Source organism: Bactrocera dorsalis, chromosome 3 (assembly GCF_023373825.1).
Source record: "Bactrocera dorsalis isolate Fly_Bdor chromosome 3, ASM2337382v1, whole genome shotgun sequence".
Classification (NCBI taxonomy): domain Eukaryota; kingdom Metazoa; phylum Arthropoda; class Insecta; order Diptera; family Tephritidae; genus Bactrocera; species Bactrocera dorsalis.
Window position 1 is genome coordinate 27,099,836 of NC_064305.1, and position 27,424 is coordinate 27,127,259.

A 27,424-nucleotide genomic window follows, 5' to 3' on the forward strand; every position below is an offset into this window, starting at 1 on the left:
TGACCTACGCAAAGTGCAAATAGTTTCACGTTTCTCTTACGTTCCACTCCGGGGTGAAGAAATACAAAAATGTAAAATATCTCAAACTATTAAGTTAGAATAGAGTGCAAAAATGGAAGTATGGAAGAAGTTCTCAGTTAATCGAAAACTAAATCTTCTAGTATATGGTGAGGTGATATCTTGATCTTTATCAGCGTGGATAGAGACAAGGTATTGCAAATTAACTCAAGGCTCCAGTTTGGTAGATGGATAGAAAGAGAGTTGCAAAGATCATTGAAGTATACACCCTCCCCCTACTCCGCTGTTCATTTTGGTTTCGTCGGCATAGATAGAAGTAGAATCCTGCTCTCCTAGTGTCTTACCTTGGAATATAGGATCTAAGATGTAAGCTTCCATAATAAAAAACAAGGCCTCACTCAAATTAAAGCATTTCAGAAGTCAGAACCAACTTGATTACGTTTCAATTCCCAGCAGGAATATCTCAATACTTCACTAAAACGAACTAACCATGAAGTAAGACTGTAAAATTGGACAATTCGTGCCCAGATTACGCTTATCAATTTGGACACATTTCAATTCATCACTCGGCTGCCATTAAATAACGGGATAGTGGCATAGCGAATACGTTGACTATAACAACACAACACGAACTAAGGACTAAAACTAAGCCATTTTTGGCAAATAGGAGTGGTGAGATTGGGTAAACACTTACAACAACAAAACCAAATAACAATAACTACTAACAGAACTTGTTGCAACTTGTCGCATCAATGTTGCTTGCGGTTGTGCTGTTGCCGGTACACATGTATTGCATATGCGAGTATGCGCAAGTTTAATTAATGGCAGATACGTGGCCAAAGTGACTGTGCGTGCGTGCAAGCGCTACACAACGACACCGTTACGCCGCATACAGCCCAATGAACTCGCTCAGCAAAGCAGTTTGCAACATACATACAATATACATTGAACAACAAAAACAAATCGCAAATTGAAACGTATCCAGGCGAGTGCAAACCTCATGGAACAATACTCGTACTAGGAAGTGGTGTTCATATTGGTTAAAGATAGGGGACCTCAGATGCGACTACTTGACCAACTGCCACTATTACTGTTCAATATGCCCACATTGTTGTATGTTCTTTGGCATGTACAATGGCTATTGTTGCTGCTGCTATTGTTGTTGTCGTCACTGTTATCCTCCCATGTTGGTTATTGCGTTTTGCGGTCGCGTATACGCCATGTAATATACCGTGGAACTAATGTCCACGCTGCGAGTATCTCTCACCGGCGCATCAAGGAGCGAGCGCAAATCGTTGATCTGCGACAATTGAGACGCTCACACACACACAAGCACGGAGTAATGTTCGCTAGATAATTTATTGTGCAAACTTACTTCAGTGCTCTTAGTCAAGTGAAACATTTCAATGCGTGGCTTTAAGTGTTATTTTTTGTGCACGGGCGAAAGTAAAAACTTTCATCAGCGCAATACCAGTTTTAGCCGAATGATTTTTCTTTACTGAACAATATTCCTGCTTCCACTGAAACCCTCTAGTTCTTAACAGTTAGAATTAAGCTTTTTGAATTTCTAGAAAACCCGTTACAATGGTTTGGGTGAGACATTTGAGATTACCACCCAGCATTTCTTATACGCCTGTTTACAGCCGTTTCACATGATCAAAAACTCCATAGTTTAGGTTAAGTTAGGTTTTATGTCTGATCCACATATCGCACTTGGACCACTATATGCCGTGTTTTGTGATTCCATAATAATAGAACTCCTGTATTTCGAACATATGTATAAGTCAGTAAGGCGATTAATTTATATTCCTATCCGTTCGGTGGTATATCTGATAGTATTTGCTCCTAAGTTCTTAAGCCTTGATCTCGCAAACGCGGGAGGATCAAGACTGAAGTGCTGAGGTGATTTAACCTCGTCTTTTCGCATACAGCTCGGTCTAGGTATAACGTGCTTACCGTAATTTGGTTTTGAATTAAATTTTGCTTCACGCGCAATCTGGCAGCGAAGTTCCTGAATCTACCCAATACCAAAGATTTTCAAAACCCTATAGAACTGATTTTAAATTTGGTCCCCAAAATTGTCCCTGGCTACTTGTAGATAGGAAAAAAATGATATAAATAATGCAGAGTCACGGTTTAGTCAATCAAAGTCTTGTCAGAAATACTGTTATAGTACTCAGCTTGGACTGATATTATAGTTTTTGAATAAGATCCCTTCTAATTAAAAGACATTTGAAGTACAAGAAGCGCACTGCGTCCGGGTGCCGGACTCAGAGCACAGTAAAAGCTTTTACAATTTGAGGCGCAGATCAACGCATTGTTTTGATCAATGTGCTTTTAAGCACCGTGGGCTAAGTCGTGGGCTGGTACTCACGTAAAAACACAAACAAATGTTGTTACCAGCAGACTGGGAACGCCAAAAAATGACCATTCTAGAACCTCTCAGGAGGTGGAAGAGGAAGAGACTATAAACCATCTTTTAAGCGAAAGTAAAGTGTAGGTTTCTTGATGATATTTCGGAGGTTGCACAGATAAACTTTTCGTACTGATGAAGGAACACAATAGAGTTAGGGTTTTTAATTCCGATAGTTTTACAATGGGCCTCCTAAATCCCTAGGTGCGTCGTTAGACAGCCGTTCTATTTATTACCTACCTAGGCAAACCCATTCGCCAATTTTAATTGCCTTATTTATTTAAATCACCATCTATAATTCGTTTGGATTGACAGTAAAAAAAAATATAGCAGTCGTAACTGAGAGTGTACACGAAAACCGTGGATAGTCGATTCGATGCCGTTCGTAGCAACTTGGACTGTCGTATGCAACGCCTTACGGCGTTTTACGTCAAAATCATAAATTGAAAGCGTACAAAATACAGCTTGTGCAAGATTGAAAAGTTCCAAGAAGATCCAAAGTTTGCATGCAACACAATACAACATAATTAAGCAGACTGGAGAGGCTCTCCTGAAGCAATTTATAGAAAGTCGATTACAAAATACTACATAATTTATTATAACAGGGTGTTCAAGCGATAAAATTTAATGTGTTTTATAGAAATGGAGTTTAATGATAATATATATGTATATGCAAGAAAATCGTGTGTGTATGTTTGTGAGGTTATTGGTATGTGCTACATACTTATCATTTTTTCGATACAAATTGTTGCATGCTGCAAACTGGATGCAACATCGCATTGGTAACGCAAAGCTGTGCAGCAATGGCAATAGCATTTTTGAAACAACAATAATAACAAAGCATTTTCCTGCTGCGACTGCACAATTTGTTACTATTGTTGCGTCCATATTAATATTATCGTATCTTTCTTTTTGGAATCGGTTACGCTGGTAAACCATCCAGTTATAACAGTACAATTGCGGTGAGATTGACTTTGCTAATAGTCAGTAGCTCCGCGGATCTCTTACGGTTCATTCTGAGCCAAGAGTCGCAGAAGTGCAGGCTGTTATCCAACGCTTGCTGAGAAACTGAAGATCCAACAGTCTAACGTCAGAACTCACGAAGACATAGCAATCCAATCATATGAAATTGTGGATAGGGTGCTCTCCTTAACAAGCTAATCGGCTTTGCAGTTTCTGTGATCTATACATTTCTAATATGGTAGAAGCTTCACCCTTTTGCTAATGAGGTCATGCCTCCCTTGTCTATCATTGAATTCTAAGCCAGTATAGTCGCTCGTATATCCGCAGTCCTCTCTGAAGAAAGCTGCACTGCAGCTGAACAGTACATCTGCTGCTGCCTTTATGGCAGCCACCTCCGCTTGAAAGACGCTACAGTGGTCTGGTAGCCGGAAAATAGAGTTCTCCAACGCTTCACCCCACCATAAGTCCAACGCAAGTATGTGAGCTAAGGAGGAGAAAAGGTCTGCGAAATAACTGCTTACTCCTGCACAAGCCTAAGCTAAAAATTTGATCCTAGTTCTAACCTAACATTCACCTGACATACATATATAAGGTATTTTTAGTAAGGTTATAAGACAACTGAAGTCATAACACACAATTTTAATAAACTGAGTAGTTTAAAAACGCAAAAGCTGGGGATTCCACTCTCTGAAAGTGAATAAGTAGTACCTAGCAATTATATACAAGCGGCACCGAATTGGCAGGTGGAATCGCGACTCCAATAGTGGGATCACATACCAAATGTACGAAGCGATCAGTGTCCATAGGCAGTTTTCCAAGACATTTTTTCTGCTGAGATCTACCATTATTAAGGGAGGTTATTTTAGAAAAATCTAATCGGCAATGGTACTAGGTGCCTCAGAAACCTTAACAGGTTTGCCTTACATAAAACCATACCGACATTCGACAAAAAAGGTTTAATAAATAATAATATAAATAATTATTCTTCACAAGAGGTAAATTAAGACAGCTCTTAGGGTTATTTTAGAGATCACTTTACGCTAAGTTGTCATCTGCATATACATGTTTTGTTCAGAAAATAATATCACTGAGTCGATTAAAAAAAAATTATTACTTTACTATTCCTTAAAACTTTCAAAATTGGCTATTTCTGCGTCGATGCTGCGCTGCCTGCGCGATTTCCAAGCATTGAAGGCGTCACGGAAGGCATTCTCCGGAATAGCCTAAAGAGTCGAGGTGCATGGTGCTTGGATCCCCTCTGTCGTCTCAAAATGACAAAGTTTTAAGCTAAAGCTTACTCATTGACTTATAGTTATACCCGCTAATGTTCATACATACATAAAATTGGGTGGTCGAAGTCTTTTCGTGTTTTGTCAATAGATCCCGGTTATATGTATCATATAGTGTTGTAAAGGTGAGATTTTAAACTTCATCGAAACAAAAAAACAAAATTCGAGGAAGTCAAAAAAAAGTTACAGTTGTCCAAAAATGAATGAAATTAATGAAGAAAATCGCAATATTTTTAAATTTTTGTACAAAAATAGCGAAGAATGCTATGCAAGCCGCCAATGATCAATTCGTGTAGTACAACAATGGTTCGCTCGCTTCCGTTCTGGAAATTTCGATTTACACTGATGGATTAATGTCTCTAGGGGAAAAATAGCAAAAAGTTGTCGACCAGAATGGTTCATATTTATTTATTTCATATTTTTATATAAAGATACTAGCGTTACCCGGCGCGCTTCTCTACGCAAAAAATTGATTGCTTAAAAGATTTAATTTCTTAACACAATAATGAAAAAGAAAAGCAATGTTCAATTTAATACAATTGTATACACAACATTTTTTGTTTTATTTTGTGGTGCATAAATAAACAAATTTTTCGTGGCTCCAACTCTCGAACATGCAACGTACAGTTGACCGTGAGAAAAGCAAGCTTCCTCTAAATTAACTCCACACACCTGGAGCGTTTGCCCTTGGGCTTTGTTGACGGTCATAGCAAAAGATAGCCGAACAGGAAATTGAAGACGTTTAAATTCGAATGGCATGCCCGTTGGTATTAATGGGATGCGCGGTATTAGTACAATTTCACCTTTTGCTTTGCCAGTGAGAATTGTTGCATGATATAAATTTGGCATCAATTTCTTCATTGAAAGTCTCGTCCCATTACAAAGTTTCGGTGCATTAAGATTTCGAAGAAGTATATTCGATGAACCAACTTTCAAATTCAAATTATGCGGTGGCATGCCTGGTGGTTCCAAAGAATTTAAAAATTCAACCGGATAATTGACTGCGTCTTCATCATTCACAGCAGTATCAATGGATTTATACGTTTCCGAATTACCTGGCAATTTTTCCTGGATGTGGAAATTGATTTCATTGACATTGACATTTTTTGGTGCTAAAATTGCACGTTCTCGTAACCAATCATGGTTATTATAATTTTGAGCAATATTTGGAAAAACGTGATCAATGAGTTCTTCGTCAACGAAAGCATTTGTACGTGTGCCCACAAAAATGAACTTTTCAAACATGCATTAATTTCATCAGCTGGTGTTGATCTCGGAATAACAGGCAACGTTTGACGAAAATCACCAGATAACAATATTAATGCACCGCCAAACAGCTGTAAACTCCGTCTCAAATCTTGTAATGTTCGATTTAAGGCTTCCAAAGATTTTTTATGGGTCATTGGACATTCGTCCCATAAAATAATGGATGTTTGTTGCAAGACTTTAGCCATTCCAGAACTCCTTGAAATATTGCATGTTGGTGTTTCAATTGCTTGCATGTTCAATGGCAATTTCAAGGCGGAATGTGCTGTGCGGCCGCCATCAAGTAATGTAGCTGCAATTCCGGAAGAAGCAAGTGCCAATGCGATTTTTTGTTCCGACCGAATCGTTGCCAGTATTAATGAAATCAAAAATGCTTTTCCAGTGCCGCCAGGTGCATCCAAAAAATACAATCCACCAGTGTTGTCATTGACAGCTTGCATCACTGTGTCATATACATATTTTTGTTGATCATTTAATTGTGGAGTATACGTTTGTACGAACGCACGCAATTCATTACGATCGAATTGCAGTTCGCGTTGCAATTCTCGTTCAAATAAATCATGCATTGGACGATTTGGTGGAGTCAATCCTAATTGCCCTAATGCCTTATTTGCAATCGTAAGGCACAAATCTTCGATCATTATCAAGGCTTCATTATACATTTCCAATGTCAGCAGCAATGCAGGATCATTGGAACGATGTCGAAGTCGAATCAAAATGTCTTCAACCATAAAATCTTTGTATTTATTCCACAATTCCAGTGGATTTGATGGAAAACATGTTGATATTATGATCGCAAATAACATACGAATTTGAATTGGTGGAGAAACAATTGATGCATCACGAAGCGTAGCATCCCAATGCGTATCATCTTCCAGCAAATGCAAGTGTTGACATGCTTCACGGTATGTTGCGCACAATTGACCATTAACAGTTCGTAAATGTTGGAATGATTGAGGTCCATTTACGTTCACCAACAAAAGTCGCAAGTAAAAACATTCAACATTAGCTGGACTAACTGTATAAATGCGTCCCAAAGCATCTGTTCGAAAAATACCTGGATAACTATCAACAGGTGTGCCTTGTTTGCGACGTTGAAATTTTTTTGTTGATGCATTCCATGTGAAATAGTGAGGCACTTCCGAATATAGCAAAGTCCTGGAAAATTCATCAGTTTCACATAACTGGAAATAAGCTGTCAGTGTAGTTACTGGTGGCTCCTCTACTACTCTTTGTTCGGCATTTGCAGCAGTGTAGTAAACACGTTGCCCGTTTTCAAGATGAACTGCCAAATGTACAACAACCGGATGTCTGTCATGAATTGGAAACGATAAAATACGCCATACAGCTTCATTCGTACTAATATAGCGCCCCATTTGGTACTGCAAAATTTCGTCATGATTATTCTCAGGAGCCACTCCAAAAATAGCCATATCGCTGCCCTTATTCACATACTTGCAAATATATTTGATTGATTTTACAGAATTGCAATATTCTACATTGATGTGAGCGTTGAAAATTTTTGACAGCATCGGTGAGTACGGAACTATCCATCGGTTATCGATTTCAACCTCTTAATTTTTAATTTTAATTACAGTTGATTTACCGTTGTCGTCAATCATACAAAGTGAATTTCGATTAATATCACCACAGGGACCGTGAATCATATTTTTCGTGACAACTTCGAATAATCCTGGGTCGATTGTTTGATCTGGAATTTCGGTCGATATGACGGTATCAATCATATCAGGGGTTATTTTGTTTACGCACCAAATCAAAATATGTGCGTGAGGTAAGCCTCTTTTTTGCCACTCTATGGTATACATAAAGCACCGCACTTCTCCAAATACACGGAGTTTGACAATCAGATCCATTAATTTTTTCAATTTTTGTTGGAATACACGGGCAGTTATGTCATGCCGATCTTTTGGCACCTGACCATCAAGTAAACAATCAGATACATCGACCCACTTCGGGTTGCACGTAAATGTTATGAATAGATCCGGTCGTCCATAATTTCGTACATATGCCATCGCATCTGGCGTATATTCATGCATATGACGTGGGCTACCAACATATGATGATGGTAAAATTGTTAAACGGCCGATATCATTCACATATACATCATTGATTATTGCGTCACGCAAATGTATGTATTCCTCTGATCCTTATCGGGCTTGATTGTAACGGATGAAATTTAATCGCTCACTTTCAATTTTGGCGTACATATCGACGATATATTGATGCGAAAGTTGATTGCATCGCAAAATAAAATTTGTTCCTTGAGGGCGAATCATCAATCGGTACGAATAAAAATTCATCGCACTGACTTTTTTTGTTGATTCTTGACCTGTATTGCAAAAATTAATTAGCGAATGAAAATGATTTATAAATCATATTTGGCACATTCGCGTAAATTGCGGGAATTCCCGTCATTCATGTTTCCTTCAATAAAACAATTTCGGGAATTCCCGCGCTATTTGAATAGGGCTTTTCTACCGTCAAAAATGGTTCACTTCTTATCACTGCACATTTTTAGTGTTGGTAAAGTCGTGAACTACCATCCCTGACAGGCCAACCGCAATTCAAACAAATTTAATTTGGGGAATCCCCATTCAAAGTTAAGGTGCCAGTCATTTGTGGTTTGTTGAGGGGAAGATTCAATATAACGAAATGCGGGAAATCCCGATAAAAGTGCATAGGAAATTCATGTGGTAATGGCGGGAATTCCCTAATTTGTTCAGACTATTTAAAAAAATTAACCTGTAGAAAAAAAGCGGGAATTCCCGCTCTTCAATTTTGTATGGAAAAATTAAGTGATTATCTGGCAGCCACCCGCTAAATTCAAATGAACGCGAACGTGTTAAACAAAATAAAATGTATATGTACCAGTTGTTGGATTTATCTCCAAAACAAAATGGGGTATTGCAATGCATCATAACAGCGATGGAGTTCTGAAATATGTTGTAAATTCTTATTTCTACGATACAAAACAATGTCTCGTGACTGAAACTGTTCGCCAACCACAACAATGGCTATTTCATCAATCGTTGGTGCATTGAATCGTTTGGTGTGCTCCCCAATTGGTGTTTTATCGGCTTTTATTATGATTTTGTGGCTATCGGAGGGCATCCGTTCGAGTGCCACTTTAAACAATTTCACCAATTCATTGTGTTGATGAAAAAATGTTTGCAATTCATTCACGATTGATCTTCTCGTATTCGTCGAAATTGCACAGCGCTTATTTAATTCAGGATTCTCACCATCAATGAAATATATTTGCAAAAATTTATGATCACCATCTGGGAATGGTAGCAAAGACCCAGCTCTATGGTATATTTGACCTTGAATCTGTAACGGTCGAGAAATATATATAGATGATAACGGATATTAATTTCTAAAAACATCGAACACAGGGACGGCACATAAATTAAAAATGATATTGCTAATTCCACACGAAGAAATCACCTTAAACGTCGGCATAAATCCATCTTTTATAATATTTGTAGCTCCAAAAGATGTCATTTGAAAGCATGAATTGTATTTTTGAATATTTAAGAGGAAATGCTTTGACGTTGGCGAATTACCAAAAACCAATGAATGCAAAGGTTCTGGCGGAAGTTCTAGCACCGGTAATTTGACTTTCCCACCAGCACAACACATGCCAGGCGTTTCGTTTATGAATTTAAATGCTTTGCAATGTATACATTCTATATTCATCTGGCCAATGTAGGCATACATGCTGTAATGGTGGCATCGTAATTGAAAGCCGCGTGTTCCATTTGACGTATATCATAAACGGACGTACGCCCACGACGGTTTCTTGGTGCTTCACTATTATCCAAGTGAGTTCTCCGTCTGTGTCGTTGTGTTTCCATTTCATTTCGTTGAACACGATCTTCTTCACTTTGTGATCTTCGATTTAACGCTGTAGCATTTGATTGACGTGAACGTCTGCCAATGTTTGGTCGTCTTGAACGTAGCATTCTTTCAGTACAGTGTATGACTGATTGAATGTAAAAGCAATACATTGAAAATTATTTCTAGAAAAAATTATACATTTAATTCAAACTTCAATGTGTGTGCGTGGAAATATGAATTCACATACACTCACACTGGACATAACCTCAATTGTGCAAATAAAGAAAACGCTCACCGGAAAATGAGATCAAATTAAAATTGTGAAAATTAAGTAACGCTTGGCAGTTGAAGTACATATATAAAAATGAACCAATTAAAATACAATTAAAAAAGAAACACATGGTTAACACTCACCAAAAGTATGTTTGTTCAAAATGAGAGCAAGATATAAAAGAACTCAAAGCACATAAGAAAACTGTCAACTGAATTCCAATGACAGCAAATTAATATTCTGTTCGCAATGAGAGCACGATGTAAAATTGATAAATCGTATTGAAAATACTTGATTTTGGTACAGTGTATTTACTCACAAAAAATGTCAAGCTCAGGAACGGCTGCACCGATTCCAAACAAACTTCATACGAACCACCTCCTTATAGGTAGGAACGAACTCTAAAATTTTTGTGTCAATCGATTCGGCGGTTCTTGAGTTATAAGATTACCAAGGATATGTAACTTCTTTTTATATATATAGATAAGAAGATGTGTGATAACATTCCATATGCATACCAGTAAGCGCTTGCTTACATGCACATAGGCACTAAACCATGCGCCAATCTGCCATTGTCCTGTGGCACATTCTTTGCATAGTTTCATTCGACAAACAATTACACAACCACACCTACAAATGCTTGATTTAATGAAATTCCATGCGAAAATAATTTTATTAATATGTTGTTGTGCGTATATTTGTCTAATGCTTTTATGTATAATTATATATGAAATGTCGTGTACCAACTAAATAAATGGAAGAATTAAACAGTGAAACAACAATCAATAATGAAAATTTTCGATGAAAATAGTTTTATTAAAAAATACAGATAACTAAATATTTATTTGATCTCGTGAAAATACCAAATTTATTATCAAATAAAGAGTTTTCCATAGTGGTGTGGTGGTAAAACGAGCCGAAACCAAAAAAAAACCGCACCAAAGCCGTTAAAAAATCAAGATTATGCTCATTGTTTTTTTCTATATTCGTGGTTTAATATATCATAAATTTGTTCAACAGAACGCAACGAATACCATCGCCAATTCAATTTAAATGCCATAGAAACGATTGTCGTGTCAAAGTGAACAGTTAAAATAAAAACCAAAAAATTGTAAGAAATATGTTGTTCGAGATAAAATTTATCAAATTTTATGGCACCAACTGATCAATTGGATATGAAGGTTTTTTGATGGCAGAAACATACGAGGTTTGACAATTAAGTAATGAAACTGATTTTATTACCGCGCTTGTGGCAAACCTGTGAGATTTTCCAGCATCTCTTCTCCATTGATATATATACCATCGCTTGTTTAGTTCGCCTGCCGCTTCAAGTTGAGTAGGCATGTGTTTGTAGTGCTCGTCACGAAAATGGAAAAACGAAATCTAGAGCAACGCGTCGCGATAAAATTTTGCGCCAGATTGGGCGAAACAGTTTCGGAAACTTACGCTAAAATTGTAAGAGTGTATGGTGGTAGTGCTCTTAGTCGTGCACAGGATCCGGAAACCAAACGCCAAAGCTCATAATGGTTGTCTCCGCGCGGCCCCCGCCCGAAAAATGCTCGTATGAGCAAGCCGAAGGTGAAAACGATGATTACTGCCTTTTTTGATAGCAATCGTTCACAAAGAATTCGTTCCATCGGGGAAAACTGTGAATCAAGCCTACTATTGCCAAGTACTCGAAATTTTGCGAAAACGAGTCAACAGGATGCGCCCAGACATTGCTCGTAACTGGATCCTTTATAACGACAACGCGCCGTGCCACACCGCCCTCAGCGTGTCTCAGTATTTGGCCTCTAAAGGGATCGCCTTGTTGCAACAGCCGCCTTATTCGCCCCACATGTCAACCTGTGACTTTTTTTTGTTTCTTAAAACAAAATCGGTGGTCAAAGGGACCCATTTTGAGGCGATTACGGACATCCAGGCGGCTTACTTTGTTCCCGCTGACCACAAATAGGTGAACGACTAGACTTTATTATAACCAAACTCGAAAAGTAAACGAAGACTCACAGATTTTCGAAACAATTTCCGTTGGAGCGAACTGAAAATATTTGTCAGAATACTTTTTGCGAAACACAATGTAATCAAGTGCTTTGCGGTGCGAGCGTGTCCTTAAAATGGCGAAATTGCAGCTTGTTAGTCGACCACGCGTTGACCAACTTCGAGTGGACATTTGTTAGCGTTAGCAATGCAAATACAACATATAACAACAACAGTGTGGAATCAAAGCAGCAAATAAAAATCGCGTCGAAAATGGGAAACGAGTAGGGGTTGAGTGGGTGGTGCGCGGACGACAAGCCACAATTACGCGCGTTATTCAGCATTTGACAACAATTTCTGTCGCTCATTGTATGTACGAGTATGTGTGTTGTTGTAGCAATTATATTGTATAGTTGGCTGGTTGACTGGTTGGCTGAAGTTGTTGTTGCCATTAAAACTGCATATCGCATTTTATACTGCTCATTAACAAATTTGTGGCCGCGCTCACACTCACACACACAGTCGCGCTGAGCGTCGTAAATGAGGCGTGATAAAAGAGCGCACCAGCACCGCGGGCATTGTTAGAGAGAGGTGTGCTGCGCGCACGACAGGGATGACCGTAGTCTGCTTGAGTGGCTGACAATTTATTATGCAAATTGCCTATTAACTTTATGACTTTTGCGTGTCGTCCTTTCAACGCAAATTTCATTTCGCCGCGCAAACACACACACGCACATAGTGCTACTAAACGGCACTCAAAAATGTTACTCATTTAAGTTAAAGCCTTCCAACCGCTTCACTTTCTACCATACTCGACATTGCTTGTTGTTTACAACAAATCGCTGGAATTATTATTCTGCCTCACGCTGAGTCCATTCTTTTAATTAATTAATCAGTTGGCTATACCGCAATAAATCAGTTGCTGCCAATGATTTTAATTAGCTAAATCGTTATAGTTATTTATGTATTTTTCTGCGCTTTAACGTTGGCCCAGTAAGACAAGGACTGGTTAGCGAAAATGACTTTATGGAAAACAAAAAAATATTTTTACGAATCTTCGTTCGATCTATACAATATATATATTCATTGCTTATATCATTGTCTTTCATAATAATCCATACCAAATTTCGTGAAAATATCTTGAGAAGTGTCAGATCGATATATCAAAAAGTAATGGACATATTGTCAAGCTAGTCTTACACCCGATTCATGGTATAAAATATACATTACCTACTCTTAGATCAGGTAAAATTTGAGACCACTTTCCGATCAAAGAAAGTAGCAAATTTTAAAAAATTACTTTCATTTTGTGAGACGAAACTTTAACTGAAGCATTACATAAACTCGTATTTCTCCCGTGGCAACTCTATTTGTAAGATTCTGCTGCACAGCTTAACGCTGTAATAGCAATGGCTTGCCAAGAGCGTTTAATTTGCTCATTGAACCTTGCAGCGGTGGTGTTGACATAGATGCACATAGAATAATGTCTTCGTAAATTCTGGGCGTTGTAATACACTGCGCATAATGGCAAGTAATTATTACATTTTAAATATGTAGCTTCTCTTAATAAAATACATACCCGCGTCTGTTGGCATGTCTGCCAGACAGTGATCTGTAAGCATCCCTACCAGAGTTCTTACAACATTTTTTTTTTTTTTTGAATTATATGGTAATAGTCGACATGTGCGGCCTCTGTTTCATTCATGCCACGTTTGCCTGCTTGATGCGTAAATCAAAGATTGACTCCATTGACATTGCCTGTTATGGCTATGTCATCTGCTTCACATTTACAAGAAATATCACTATATCCTGTAACCCATTGCAAATTTATAGTGAAATATTATGTTAGAGCTCAAGGCATTATATTGTATCACTAATATCACGTAATCCTAGGAGACTTCACTGATTTAAACGCTGCTTGGCTATCTGTATATATAATATAAATATATTTATTGTTGTGAGTAAGCTGCTTGTCAGAATAAAAAGATTTTCTTTGATTTCTGTGATCTCCGTTTATAAGACATCAGATCCTCTGTCTAAAATGTGGTATACAGTTCAATAACATCGAAATTTGTACAATTATTTGTTAATCCAAACTTCAGATATTCGCTTAACTTTAGAAATTTAGCCTTCACACTTTGAAGAAGCCAACTTTATAAGAAGTGAAAGAAGTAAATAAATATTAAAACTATTTCTTTGCTAAATCGTCTCATATTTTTTTACTGGTAGGCAAAATTCTAGAAATTCAAAGGTGCATGCCTAGGGATCAATGTAGAGTAAAAGTTATGAGTGCTCTCGCCTTTATAATGTGACTCACACATGAACGTGATTTCCGGAACTACTTAAAAATTTGAAAACTCTACGTGTCTAGAACTCATCATATCAATCGAAGCCGAAACTGTTGTATCACTCGAGTATACTCTCCAAAGTATTATAATGTAATGTCATCTATTTTGGGAGTACTGCTATGAGTCAAAAATAGTACCATTTTGTTCATAAATTTTAAATTCTTTATTTATTCTTCAAAATCGATCTCATCCCATCAAAGTACACACCAGTATGCTAGTGAATTTTCAGTTCTCACTGAGTAATAATCCTGTTCACATTCAATTACTTTTAGCCGAGTTATGAGAATAAGCAGATTACTACTATTGTTGGGCCATAATATGACATAAAATCACAATAACTTCAATATAAGGCGTGATCCAAGTGAAGGTACTTTTTTCAGTAGACTTTTCTTGACAGATCCCGCGGGAGTCGTGTCAAGCTGTCATGTTATTTTTGTTTGATATTGTTTGGCATTTCATCATGGAAATACTTAATAAGGCCTGAACAACATTTACAAATTGTTCAACTTTATTATGAAAATTCACGTTCCGTAAAGAAAGTGTTGTAATCGCCCTACTGAGCATACATTTGGGACAAAGAACAACTTGAAGAGATTCAAAAGCTGTCATCTCATCCAAAAAAAACAACGTTTTAGAACACAAGGAATGGACCAACTGAGGCGAAGCCACGATCAACGTTTTAAAGAGGTAATCTTCAAAAAATAAATGCCAAAGAATGGTCTTTCGAATGACAATAAACGTTCCCTATTAAATTTCAAGATTCTTTGTTTTTTCTTTAAAAATGTAGTAAACCTCGAAATAGGTCAGCCTATGCATATATATATACGTGAAATTTAAAAAATGTCTCTTAACTCGCCAGATTTCCACACCAAAACTTTTTTGTGGCAAATATTTGTAAAATTTATTATATATATTCATTATCGAAAGAACAAAATCCTTGGTCTGTCGGCGAAATTTTTACCTGCTGCGAACAAGCGCACTTTAGTGAACTCCTGCAAAACCGTTAGCCAATCAACTTGGATGCTCGATGGCAAAAAGTTCTGTTATTTAATTTATAACCAGCGCCAGAACCGAGTGCCAAGCGGACCAAAAGCGATAGAGGTAGGGCATGACTTACATTTACTACCACTTTACCAGCACAGAAAGTTAAGGCTAACGGGGCAAAGGTGCGTTGAGACAAGTGACTACCCATAGACAATTGCTTAAGTTTCAATTGCAATTGAATATTTACGTGGCACATAAATGAAGGCGAGTTAGCGTTACTTGCCGCTCGGACTTACAGTACCTTTAGCCAAAGCGTCTCTCTTACGGACACCACTTCTCTCTGTCTCATTTCCCCTCTTACATAGTTCGCATGTGAATTGGTATTACCTATTGGCAGCAAATGGTGACCGCCCGTCGCCTGCACAATGCACCGTTGGCGTTGTCTAGCACTTTCGGCGACACAATAGAAAGTCACTTGAAAAATAAACCAAATTCCACGGTGATAGAGAACAACAACACCAGCAGCTGAATGTGTTTTGCTGAAAAAGCGCACACAAATCATTGAACTGTTATTATACTACTTCACATATGCACTTTTCAACCGAGCTCTGCACTTAACCACCACTATATGGCACATGTAGAATGCTGCGCTCACCACTCAACGGTAACCAGGCACTCTGCCGTATAAAAATTCAGATTCCCAATGAACCAGTTGACATTTCGTTGGAAAATTACTTTTCAACTTACCCGTTTTCTCTTTTGCTTCGGTTTTATTCTTATTATATTTTCAAACTGGTGGAGCATTGTAGGGCTGATTGGGAGAGAAGCAAAGGTAGGCGGTGCAATGCTTCGGAACATATTCCAAAACTACAGCTAAAGCTGCGCTAAATTAAATTGTCAGTGATATTAGTGTAATACTCTGTGGTTTTTTGGGAGGAAGAAGGTACCAGACAGTCGGCAGCTCAGTGGCAAGACAGTGAAGTGGATTAAATAACGAGGTTTTCGTTCCAATTGGCGATAGATGAGGCAATACATTCTTCTTCTTCTTTACTGGCGTAGACACCGCTTACGCGATTATAGCCGAGTCAACAACAGCGCGCCAGTCGTTTCTTCTCTTCGTTACGTGGCGCCAATTGGATATTCCAAGCGAGGCCAGGTCCTTCTCCACTTGGTCCTTCCAACGGAGTGGAGGTCTTCCTCTTCCTCTACTTCCCGAGGCGGGTACTGCGTCGAATACTTTCACAGCTGGAGTGTTTTCATCCATCCGGACAACATGACCTAGCCAGCGTAGCTGCTGTCTTTTAATTCGCTGAAATATGTCAATGTCGTCGTATATCTCGTACAGCTCATCGTTCCATTGAACGCGATATTCGCCGTGGCCAACGCGCAAAGGACCATAAATCTTTCGCAGAATTTTTCTCTCGAAAACTCGCAACGTCGACTCATCTGTTGTTGTCATCGTCCAAGCATCTTCACCCTATAGCAGGACGGGAATTATGAGCGACTTATAGAGTTTGGTTTTTGTTCGTCGAGAGAGGACTTTATTTTTCAATTGCCTACTCAGTCCGAAGTAGCACCTGTTGGCAAGAGTAATCCTGCGTTGGATTTCCAGGCTGACATTGTTGGTGGTGTTTACTCTGGTTCCAAGATAGACGAAATTATCTACAACTTCAAAGTTATGACTGTCAACAGTGACGTGAGAGTCAAGTGCGACGACTGTTTGTTTGATGACAGGAGATATTTCGCTTTGCCCTCGTTCACTGCCAGACCCATTTGCGTTGCTTCGTTGTTCAGTCTGGAGAAAGCAGAACTAACGGCGCGGGTGTTGAGACTGATGATATCAATATCATCGGCATACGCCAGCAGCTGTATGTACACTCTTATAAAAGATTGTACCTGCTCGATTCAGTTCTGCAGCTCTAATAATTTTCTCCAGAAGCAGATTGAAAAAGTCGCATGATAGGGAGTCGCCTTGTCTGAAACCTCGATTGGTATCGAAGGGCTCGGAGAGGTCCTTCCTGATCCTGACGGAGCTTTTCGTGTTGCTCAACGTCAGTTTACACAGCCGTATTAATTTTGCGGGGATACCAAATTCAGAAATCGCGGCATAAAGGCAGCTCCTTTTCGTGCTGTCGAAAGCAGCTTTGAAATCGACGAAGAGGTGGTGAGTGTCGATTCTCCTTTCACGGGTCTTTTCCAAGATTTGGCGCATGGTGAATATCTGGTCGGTTGTTGATTTACCAGGTCTGAAGCCACACTGATAAGGTCCAATCAGTTTGTTGACGGTGAGCTTTAATCTTTCACACAATACGCTCGACAGAAACTTATATGCGATGTTGAGGAGGCTTATCCCACGGTAGTTGGCGCATATTGTGGGGTCTCCTTTTTTATGGATTGGGCATAGCACACTTAAATTCCAATCGTTGGGTATGCTTTCATCCGACCATATTTTGCAAAGAAGCTGATGCATGCTCCTTATCAGTTCTTCGCCGCCGTGTTTGAATAGCTCGGCCGGCAATCCGTCGGCCCCTGCCGCTTTGTTGTTCTTGAGGTGGGCGACTGCTATTCGAAACTCTTCATGGCCGGGTAATGGAACGTCTGCTCCATCGTCATCGATTGGGGAATCGGGTTCGCCTTCTCCTGGTGTTATGTGTTCACTGCCACTCAGCAGGCTGGAGAAGTGTTCCCTCCATAGTCTAAGTATGCTCTGGGCATCGGTGGCTAGATCACCTTTGGGAGTTCTATAGGAGTATGCTCCGGTCTTGAAACCTTCTGTAAGCCGCCGCATTTTTTCGTAGAATTTTCGAGCATTACCCCTGTGGGCCAGCTTATCAAGCTCTTCGTACTCACGCATTTCGGCCTCTTTCGTTTTCTGTCTGTAGATGCCTCTCGCTTCCCTTTTCAGCTCTCGGTATTTATCCCATCCCGCACGTGTTGTGGTCGATCGTAACGTTGCGAGGTACGCAGCCTGTTTTCTCTCCGCTGCGACACGGCACTCCTCGTCGTACCAGCTGTTCTCTTGCACTTTCCGAAAACCAATGGTTTCGGTTGCAGCTGTAGGAAGGAGTTTGAAATGCCGTCCCACAGTTCCCTTATACCGAGTTGTTGACGAGTGCTCTCAGAGAGCAGGAGTGCAAGCCGAGTGGAAAATCTTTCGGCTGTCTGTTGTGATTGCAGCTTCTCGACGTCGAACCTTCCTTGTGTTTGTTGGCGTGCGTTTTTTGCTGCACATAGGAGTGCGAATTTTGGCTGCACCAATATAGTGGTCCGAGTCGATGTTAGGACCTCGGAGCGCACGCATATCTAAAACACTGGATTCGTGTCTTCCGTCTATCACAACATGATCGATCTGGTTGGTGGTTTTTCGATCCGGAGACAGCCAGGTAGCTTGATGTATCTTCTTATGCTGGAATCTAGTACTACAGAGAACCATATTCCGGGCCCCGGCCAAGTCGATCAGCCTCAACCCATTTGGGGATGTTTCCTCGTGGAGGCTGAATTTACCGACCGTAGTGCCAAAGATACCTTCTTTGCCCACCCTGGCGTTGAAGTCGGCAAGCACGATTTTGACATAGTGGCGGGGGCATCTCTAATAAGTGCGCTCCAAGCACTCATAAAAAGCATCTTTGGTCACATCGTCCTTCTCTTCCGTCGGGGCATGGGCGCAAATCAGCGATATGTTGAAGAACCTCGCTTTGATGCGGATTGTGGCTAGACGTTCATTCTCCGGAGTGAATAATAGTACTCGGCGACGGAGTCTCTCTCCTACCACGAATCCAACACCAAACTTGCGCTCCTTTATATGGCCACTGTAGTAAATGTCACAAGGACTTACTCGTCTCTGTCCTTGTCCCGTCCATCGCATTTCTTGGACGGCGGTGATGTCAGCCTTTATCTTTACGAGGACATCTACCAGCTGGGCAGCGGCACCTTCCCAATTAAGGGACCGGACATTCCAGGTACATGCCCTCAAATCATAGTCCTTATTTCGTTTGAGATGGTCGTCATCAAAAGGGGGGTCTCTCATTCGAGGCTTATAGTTGATTTTCATTGGGGGGTGTTTTTTTACGTGGCGGGTCCCAAACCCAGCGCACAACCCTAAGTAGGGGATATTTCGCATTCTCACTTTAGCTCGCCTTCAAACGGATGTTTTTAGGCTACCCAGAGGATACTTGGTCAAAGACCGGAAGTCGTGAGCTGCTTGAGTCATATGTAAGAGAATCGTTTCTGGCCACTCCCAAGTGAATTGCGATCAGAGAACTTTCCTCACTTGCGTGAACTTCTACACATGACTCCATTCTCCCGACAATATATTGGTTGATGAAAATATTGGCTAGTTGCCAGCAGGATTACATGAAGGCCAGACCTACAGCGGATTAGTACATAACATGCCTTCACATCTGAAATTTGAAGGTTGATCTGTGGGTAAACAAATTAAAAAGCGTTACATTCACGTACACATTTGAGTGGGACCTATAAACTATTGCACCCGAGCTCGCAGATCTTCCTAATACAAGAGCTTCATGTTATAAAAACAGTGAGGCTATACATATTTGGCGTCTTTCGCCTCTATAACATTCACTTAAAGTCGGCGGTGAAACCGTAAGTAAATATCAATGCAGTCGCCGGCATATATGACTTTGTTTTATGGAACTCATCAGATGTGAACTGCAACTAATTATATTTTCTTGGCATTGAATCTTTTTGACTCTCATCCTTAGCTTCCATAATCTTGGCTAAGAAGTGGGAGCTTATCAAGGACTCTCGAAAAATAAGCGATTGAGAATTCTCAGGTATCCGTAACCTTAAAGCTGAAAAACTGCGCAATTCTGCAAGGATTCAGCCCCTAACTCTAAGTTAGACGCATGTGAGCAGCTCTAATCTGGCTTTTATACGATTTTGATGTAAACAATTACATACTTTAAAGTTCCGCAGAGTTCCTCTTTTAAGATATACAAAGTCAAATAAACAGCTGCCAACAGTGACGGTGATCCCAAGACGCGAGGAATCTTTGTGTGTGGCCTCCTGATACTTTGTCTTATCCTTGTTCACCACAAGACCAATCTCTTTTCCTTCCTTTTTTAGGCTGGAAAAGACCGTCCTGTTCTAAGGGCCTACAGTAGCATTGTAATTTTATAGAAGACGGTGCCACTGTGGTTCATATTAGCAGAAGCATTATATTGGAGGAAAAACGCATCAGAGGGAATCACTTAGTCAGGATGATATATACATATATATTTTTTCAAGTATTTATTTTTACTTATCCTCCTAGTTTTTCTCGAAATACCAAACAAAATATATTTCGAAGATATATACTGTAATCAGGTTAACAAGAACTCTGTTATATAATATCAATGAATTTCGCAAAGATTTCAAAGATTTCAGTATTATTTGATCAACTAATTTATGAAGCAACTGCCCAATTATCGAAGAAGTTATGATTCGCACCAAAGAAAAATAATGTGCGGCAAAGTGTGGAGCCAAATAAAGCATGGACCGCTCAAAATCATTGCCGAACTTTATTACAACATCAACATTTTGCGACTTTTTCACATTTCATAACATGTCGTTATCACAGTTTTCCATACAGACGTAGAACGATATCATACAACCACATTAACGTATTTAAACTTTTATAGGTACACGTACTGAGGACAACACCATTAGCAGCTCGCTTGTATCAAAGCCATAATCGCGTTTGTGTCGTTGCCAAAAAGTTATCGTTTGTGAGCAGAATTTTTATCTGTCAAAAGGCATAGAAATAAGGAAGACGCAAATTTTTTCTCAACCAAAAATTTTATTTTGCAAAGACAGAACTATAGTAATATAGAATATGAGCAAAAGAGGGAGGGAGAGCAGAACGTGGCGAGCTGTTGAAGAGCAGAGGCAAATGATGAACGGAAGGAAAAATTGGACAAGTTTTCATTTGCTTTCTGCGCTTTTCGAGTTACGCTCGCGTCCTCCAACCAATGCAATACTGCAGCCAACCTGAGTGAGCATTGCCAAATCAGTGGCAAAAGGAAAACAAAAAGTTGGATGGGAAAGGATTGACCGAGAAGTCTTTAAAATTTTTGTGGAAGAGAGGCTCAATATACTGCCCTTGGACTTACCCGAACCAAAGGATTTTATTTTTTAATTATACAAAATAAGAAAAAAAAATATTCATTATCTGTGATGTCTTCACGATCCAAGGACTTCTCTACATTTTTTAACAGAAAAGAATCCTTATAATGGGAATGGTAGTTGGTTTACTATTGAACTACTGTTGGTCCTCAGATTCGATGCAAAGGTCCTTGTGGACCGCGATCAATCGGAAGATGCTTTGCGCTTTCAGAAAGGTACACCTTTTAGTGGTTGTAGAAGTTGGACACTGTTTGATTGGAATTCATGCAGTATAGTAGCGCTGTCTCTTAATTCGCTGAAACATATATTTCAATGTCGTCGTATATCTCGTTCAGTTCATCGTTTCTTCGACTGCGGTATTCGCCGTTGTCAATGTGCAAAAAACCATAATTCTTCCGCAGAACCTTTCTCTCAAAAACTCGTAACGCCGACTCATCAGATGTTGTCATCATCCTTGCCTTTACACCATATAATATGTAAGACGAGGATGATGAGTGACTTCTAGAATTTGATCTTTGTTCATCGAGAGAGGACTTTACTTCTCAATTGACTACTCTGTTCGTGGCAGCGCCTGTTGGCAAGAGTTATTCTAATTTCGAGGCTGACACTATTGTTGATGCTGATGCTGGTTTCAAAATAGGCGAAATTATCTACGACTTCGAAGTTATAACTGTCAACAGTGACGTGAGAGCTTAGTCGCGACTGCGACGACTGTACCATAGGTGTACGTGAGCAGCTGTACACCCTTATAGAAAATTGTGTCTTCTCGATTCAGTTCTGCAGCTCGGATTATTCTCACCAGCACTCATAGGGAGTCGACTTGTTTTAAACCTCGTTTGATACCTAACGTCCTAGAGAGGTCCGGCATAAAGACAGCTTCTTTTAATTCTGTCAAAAGCAGCTTTGAAATCGACAAAGAGAAGATGTGTCTCTATTCTTCCCCGAATTTTTTCCAAGACTTGGCGCATAGTAAATACCTGGTAAGTTGTGGTCTTATATTCGATGTTGAGAAGGATCATCCCATGGTAGTTGGCGTAGATTGTGCGGTCTCCCTTTTTGTGAATTGGACAGAAGATACTTCAATCCCATTCGTCGGGCAGGTTTTTGTCTGACTTTGTTCTAATAAGAGGCTGATACATGCTCCATTATTGTCTGTGATCCGGTTATGAATCAAAGTTTTTTTGACAACTCTGTTTACGGTATGGTATCAACAAAACCGAATTCTGAATCACTTTTAAATTTTTCAACCAATTTTCGTACGGGTTACATCCAAATTTTCACTGACTTTTTAAACGATCACTTTACATAGACATAAATGTGCCGCTATGGAACATTGGCAGTAGCGAACGGTAAACTTTGACAGCTCGCACGTGATCGGAAAATGGAATTCTGTGACAGGAGGCAAACTAAACACGCTGCCAGCCTCTCACCACCACAGGGCCACTCCCATCAACTCTTTGCATTGCTGACGTGCATAGAATTCGATTCATTCGCCAATTTTTACGCTTTTGCTCTTTTTAGAATCGACACGAAATCTTTGTTACATCACACATTTTAGCTTTATTTAATTTACTGCGCTCTTGCATCGCATTCGAATTGGGCTAACGCACGGTTTGCGCAAACTACTTTTAAAAGTTGTGTTTCAATCCAACTACACTTTTATGTGTATGTGTGTGGGAGTGTTTGAATGACAAACCCTGCCAACCATGAGCGGGTAAAAAACCAGATAATCAGTGGGTAACATGGTGGTATCTTAGGCCGAGCGAATATCCTACCGTTTTTTCCCCCACACGTACATGTGATCATACATCTCTATTTGCCCTCATTCAGCAGTGTCATATAAAAAAGTATATCTGTCCTGCTCTAATATCTCCAATCTACGGCTGATGCAAGGTTGCATTTTAAGCAGCTGATGCCGGGTTGTATTTTAAACAGATGATGTAGGGTTGCATTTTTTGATTCCTACTTTAAAAATGTATTAAAATTTCAAAGAAAACTTTTTAATTTTTAAATTATTAATTTTATTACTTTTAATAGATATTTACATTTATACAATATATTTAATTTACAATAATAATTTCATCTGAAAAAAGATTAATTAAAGAAAGGATTATTAATAGCTGAAAATAAAAGAGTAAAAAACTATTATAAAAGAAAAATACCTGAAAATAAATAATAATTACCTTGAATTTGTAAGATCTAAAAAAAAAGAAAGATTAATTGTAATAATGATAATAATATCTGAAAGAAAAGATTAATATTATCTGAAAAAATAAAATATAATAAATACAAATAGAATTTACTCTGCAAGCAAAGATTAATTAAATAAAAATAGTGATAAAATCTGAAAAGAAAGAATAATTAAATAAAAACAATAATAACATCTGAAAGAAAAGATAAATATTATTTGATCATTTAAAATATAAAACAAACATTAGTTTTCACATATTATATTGGATTGCGCAAGCCGCCTTAAATGCATAAAATACATATGTATGTACATGCATAAGTATGTTCATATGTATTTATTTTTGCGTATTACCTGGGACTGCGCAGTTCAATTTCAAAGTACACGCACTTTTTTCACATACTCACTTAACAATTGATATTTGCCGCTTCTGATGATATAGCTGCTGCTGCTACTTCCAATTCAGTTCTGATTTCCAATGATATAAAAATAAATGAAGTAATTATTTTCAAAATATTGTTAAAAAATTACATAAAATTTATTTACTTACCTTCCTATTGTACGAGCCTCCTTGACGATGGTACGATCACGAACGACATGCGTCTTTCAATCGTCCTTTTTATTACCCTTTTGGGGATTTGCTATTGTCACTATTGATAATTATGTTTTCTCCTTCGCACTCATTCAAATAAATCAAGAAATGAAACAAACTTTTTTTCATCGCAATCAGGTAAACAAAAAATAACCGGAAAATGTGCGTTGGTGTTAGTGTATAGAGAAACAAGTAAGGAAGGGCTAAGGTCGGGTGTCACCGAACATTTTATACTCTCGCATGATAAAGTGATAATAGAGATTTTATTATCCGTCATTTACATATTTTTTTATTTTGGTTCCTAATGTATATATTGTACTATACAGAGAAGGCATCAGATGGAATTCAAAATAGCGTTATATTGGAAGAAGGCGTGGTTGTGAACCGATTTCACCCATATTTCGTACATGTCATCAGGGTGCTAAGAAAATATTATGTACCGAATTTCATTGAAATCGGTTGAGTAGTTCCTGAGATATGGTTTTTAGTCCATAAGTGGGCGACGCCACGCCCATTTTCAATTTTTGTTAAAAGCCCGGGTGCAGCTTCCTTCTGCCATTTCTTCCGTAAAATTTTGTGTTTCTGACGTTTGTTGTTAGTCGGTTAACGCACTTTTAGTGATTTTTAACATAACCTTTGTATGGGAGGTGGGCGTGGTTGTTATCCGATTTCTTCAATTTTTGAACTGTATGTGGAGATGTCTGAAGGAAACGATTCTATAGAGTTTGGTTGACATAGCTATAGTAGTTTCCCAGATATGTACAAAAAACTTAGCAGGGGGCGGGGCCACGCCCACTTTTCCAAAAAAATTACGTCGAAATATGCCCCTCCCTAATGCGATCCTTTGTGCCAAATTTCACTTTAATATCTTTATTTATGGCTTAGTTATGACACTTTATAGGATTTCGGTTTCCGCCATTTTGTGGGCGTGGCAGTGGGCCGATTTTGCCCATCTTCGAACTTAGCCTTCTTATGGAGCCAAGAAATACGTGTACCAAGTTTCATGATGATATCTCAATTTTTACTCAACTTACAGCTTGCACGGACGGACAGACGGACGGACAGACGGACGGACCCTGATCACTTTGGTATACATAACCCTATATCTGACTCTTTTAGTTTTAGGACTTACAAACAACCGTTATGTGAACAAAACTATAATAGTCTCTTCAGCAACTTTGTTGCGAGAGTATAAAAATGTGTAGTTGTATTGGAATATTTGTCACAAACGGGTAGCCGTGGTTGGCAGGGAAGTTTCGTAAGTACACATATTATTTGGTTGAATAGTGTTGGCGCAAAGTTGGATAAAGTTCAAAACGAGTTTCAGATTTGTTTCAGTCACAAAATTACAAATCAAAAAGTTTTTTTACGGTTTTTTATTCAAGAAAAATTGATTTTGTACTAAGTGGAAATAGTTAAAATGAAGTGGCAATGTTTTATGCTGGCAAAAAAAATATTACTTACTTTTAATAAAAAGAAAATAATAATAATAGTAGAAAAGTAGTAGTTTACAATTTTTCTTTCAATTACTTGAAAATGGTCGCTGTAATTTTTTGGAGTTAAAAAATATTATAAAAAAGTAAGGAAGGGCTAAGTTCGGGTGCAACCGAACATTTTATACTCTTGCCAGGAAAATACTATAAGGTGTAAACCAATCATATAAACTTGTAGTGCAAAGTCAGCCGGATGTTCGAAAATCCTGAAATTAGTTAAATTTTCGATTAAATTTATCTATTTTGAGCACAAAGATACCCTATTATAAATAAAGCACGCTCTTACTTTCATTGAGGTAACACTCATATTGGCCGATATATGCGATACAAGTCACCCCGAATTTCGAAAATCTTTATATTAAACATAAGGAAAGTATTGGTCTGATTCAACCCATTTTTGACATATAGACATGTCGTTATAACTGAAGGATTATCCGCTAATTTCGGGGATATACACGCTAGTATATCACATATTGAACGACATTTACGATTAAAAGTCAACTAAAGCTACCGGGGTCGAAATACTCGGTACCTAGGGACTTGAACAGATTTTCTTGGATTTAAACAATTTTTGGTCATAAAGTGGCATACACTAAAGACATTTTTCGTGCAACGTTTTATCCCGTTGTATTGAACGCTTCTTGATTTGCGCAATGGAAATTGAACGAATCAAGTGGAATCTAAAATTGTGTTATATGGGGAATCGGACAACAACAACGCCTATGTTGTCCGATTTTGGGATTCATCAAAAAGTGGGTGGTGCCACGCCCATAGTCCAATTTTCACACCGGTTCTCATAAAGCTCTCTCATATCATCTCGGTGGTAAAATTTAATGTCTTTTGCGTTTTTATACCCTCGCAACAAAGTTGCTAAAGAGAGTATTATAGTTTTGTTCACATAACGGTTGTTTGTAAGTCCTAAAACTAAAAGAGTCAGATATAGGGTTATATATACCAAAGTGATCAGGGTGACGAGTAGAGGTGAAATCCGGATGTCTGTCTGTCCGTCCGTCCGTCTGTCCGTCCGTCTGTGCAAGCTGTAACTTGAGTAAAAATTGAGATATCATGATGAAACTTGGTACACGTATTTCTTGGCTCCATAAGAAGGTCAAGTTCGAAGATGGGCAAAATCGGCCACCTACCACGCCCACAAAATGGCGGAAACCGAAAATATATAAAGTGTCATAACTAAGCCATAAATAAAGATATTAAAGTGAAATTTGGCACAAAGGATCGCATTAGGGAGGAGTATATTTGGAAGGAATTTTTTGGAAAAGTGGGCGTGGCCCCGCCCCCTACTAAGTTTTTTGTACATATCTCGGAAACTACTATAGCTATGTCTACCAAACTCTATAGAGTCGTTTCCTTCAGGCGTTTCCATATACAGTTCAAAAATGGAAGGAATCGGATAATAACCACGCCCACCTCCCATACAAAGGTTATGTTGAAAATCACTAAAAGTGCGTTAACCGACTAACAAAAAACGTCAGAAACACAAAATTTTACGGAAAAAATGGCAGAAGGAAGCTGCACCCAGGCTTTTTTTTTAAATTAAAAACGGGCGTGGCGTCGCTCACTTATGGACCAAAAACCATAACTCAGGAACTACTTGACCGATTTCAATGAAATTCGGTATAT

At 38.8% G+C, this 27,424-nt stretch overlaps 1 protein-coding gene across 1 annotated transcript; it reads right to left on the reverse strand.

The window, feature by feature from the left end:
* Positions 1–5,795: 5,795 nt before the first annotated feature.
* Positions 5,796–7,382, reverse strand: LOC125777509 (uncharacterized). The gene has a single exon (XM_049452616.1). It carries the CDS (start codon positions 7,380–7,382, stop codon positions 5,796–5,798), a length of 1,587 nt encoding a protein of 528 aa, XP_049308573.1.
* Between the last annotated feature and the right edge of the window lie 20,042 nt (positions 7,383–27,424).

What these genes read in the sequence shown, in the direction of transcription:
- LOC125777509 (XM_049452616.1), bottom strand. Translation starts at nt 7,382, where the DNA reads ATGGCTATTTTTGGAGTGGCTCCTGAGAATAATCATGACGAAATTTTG.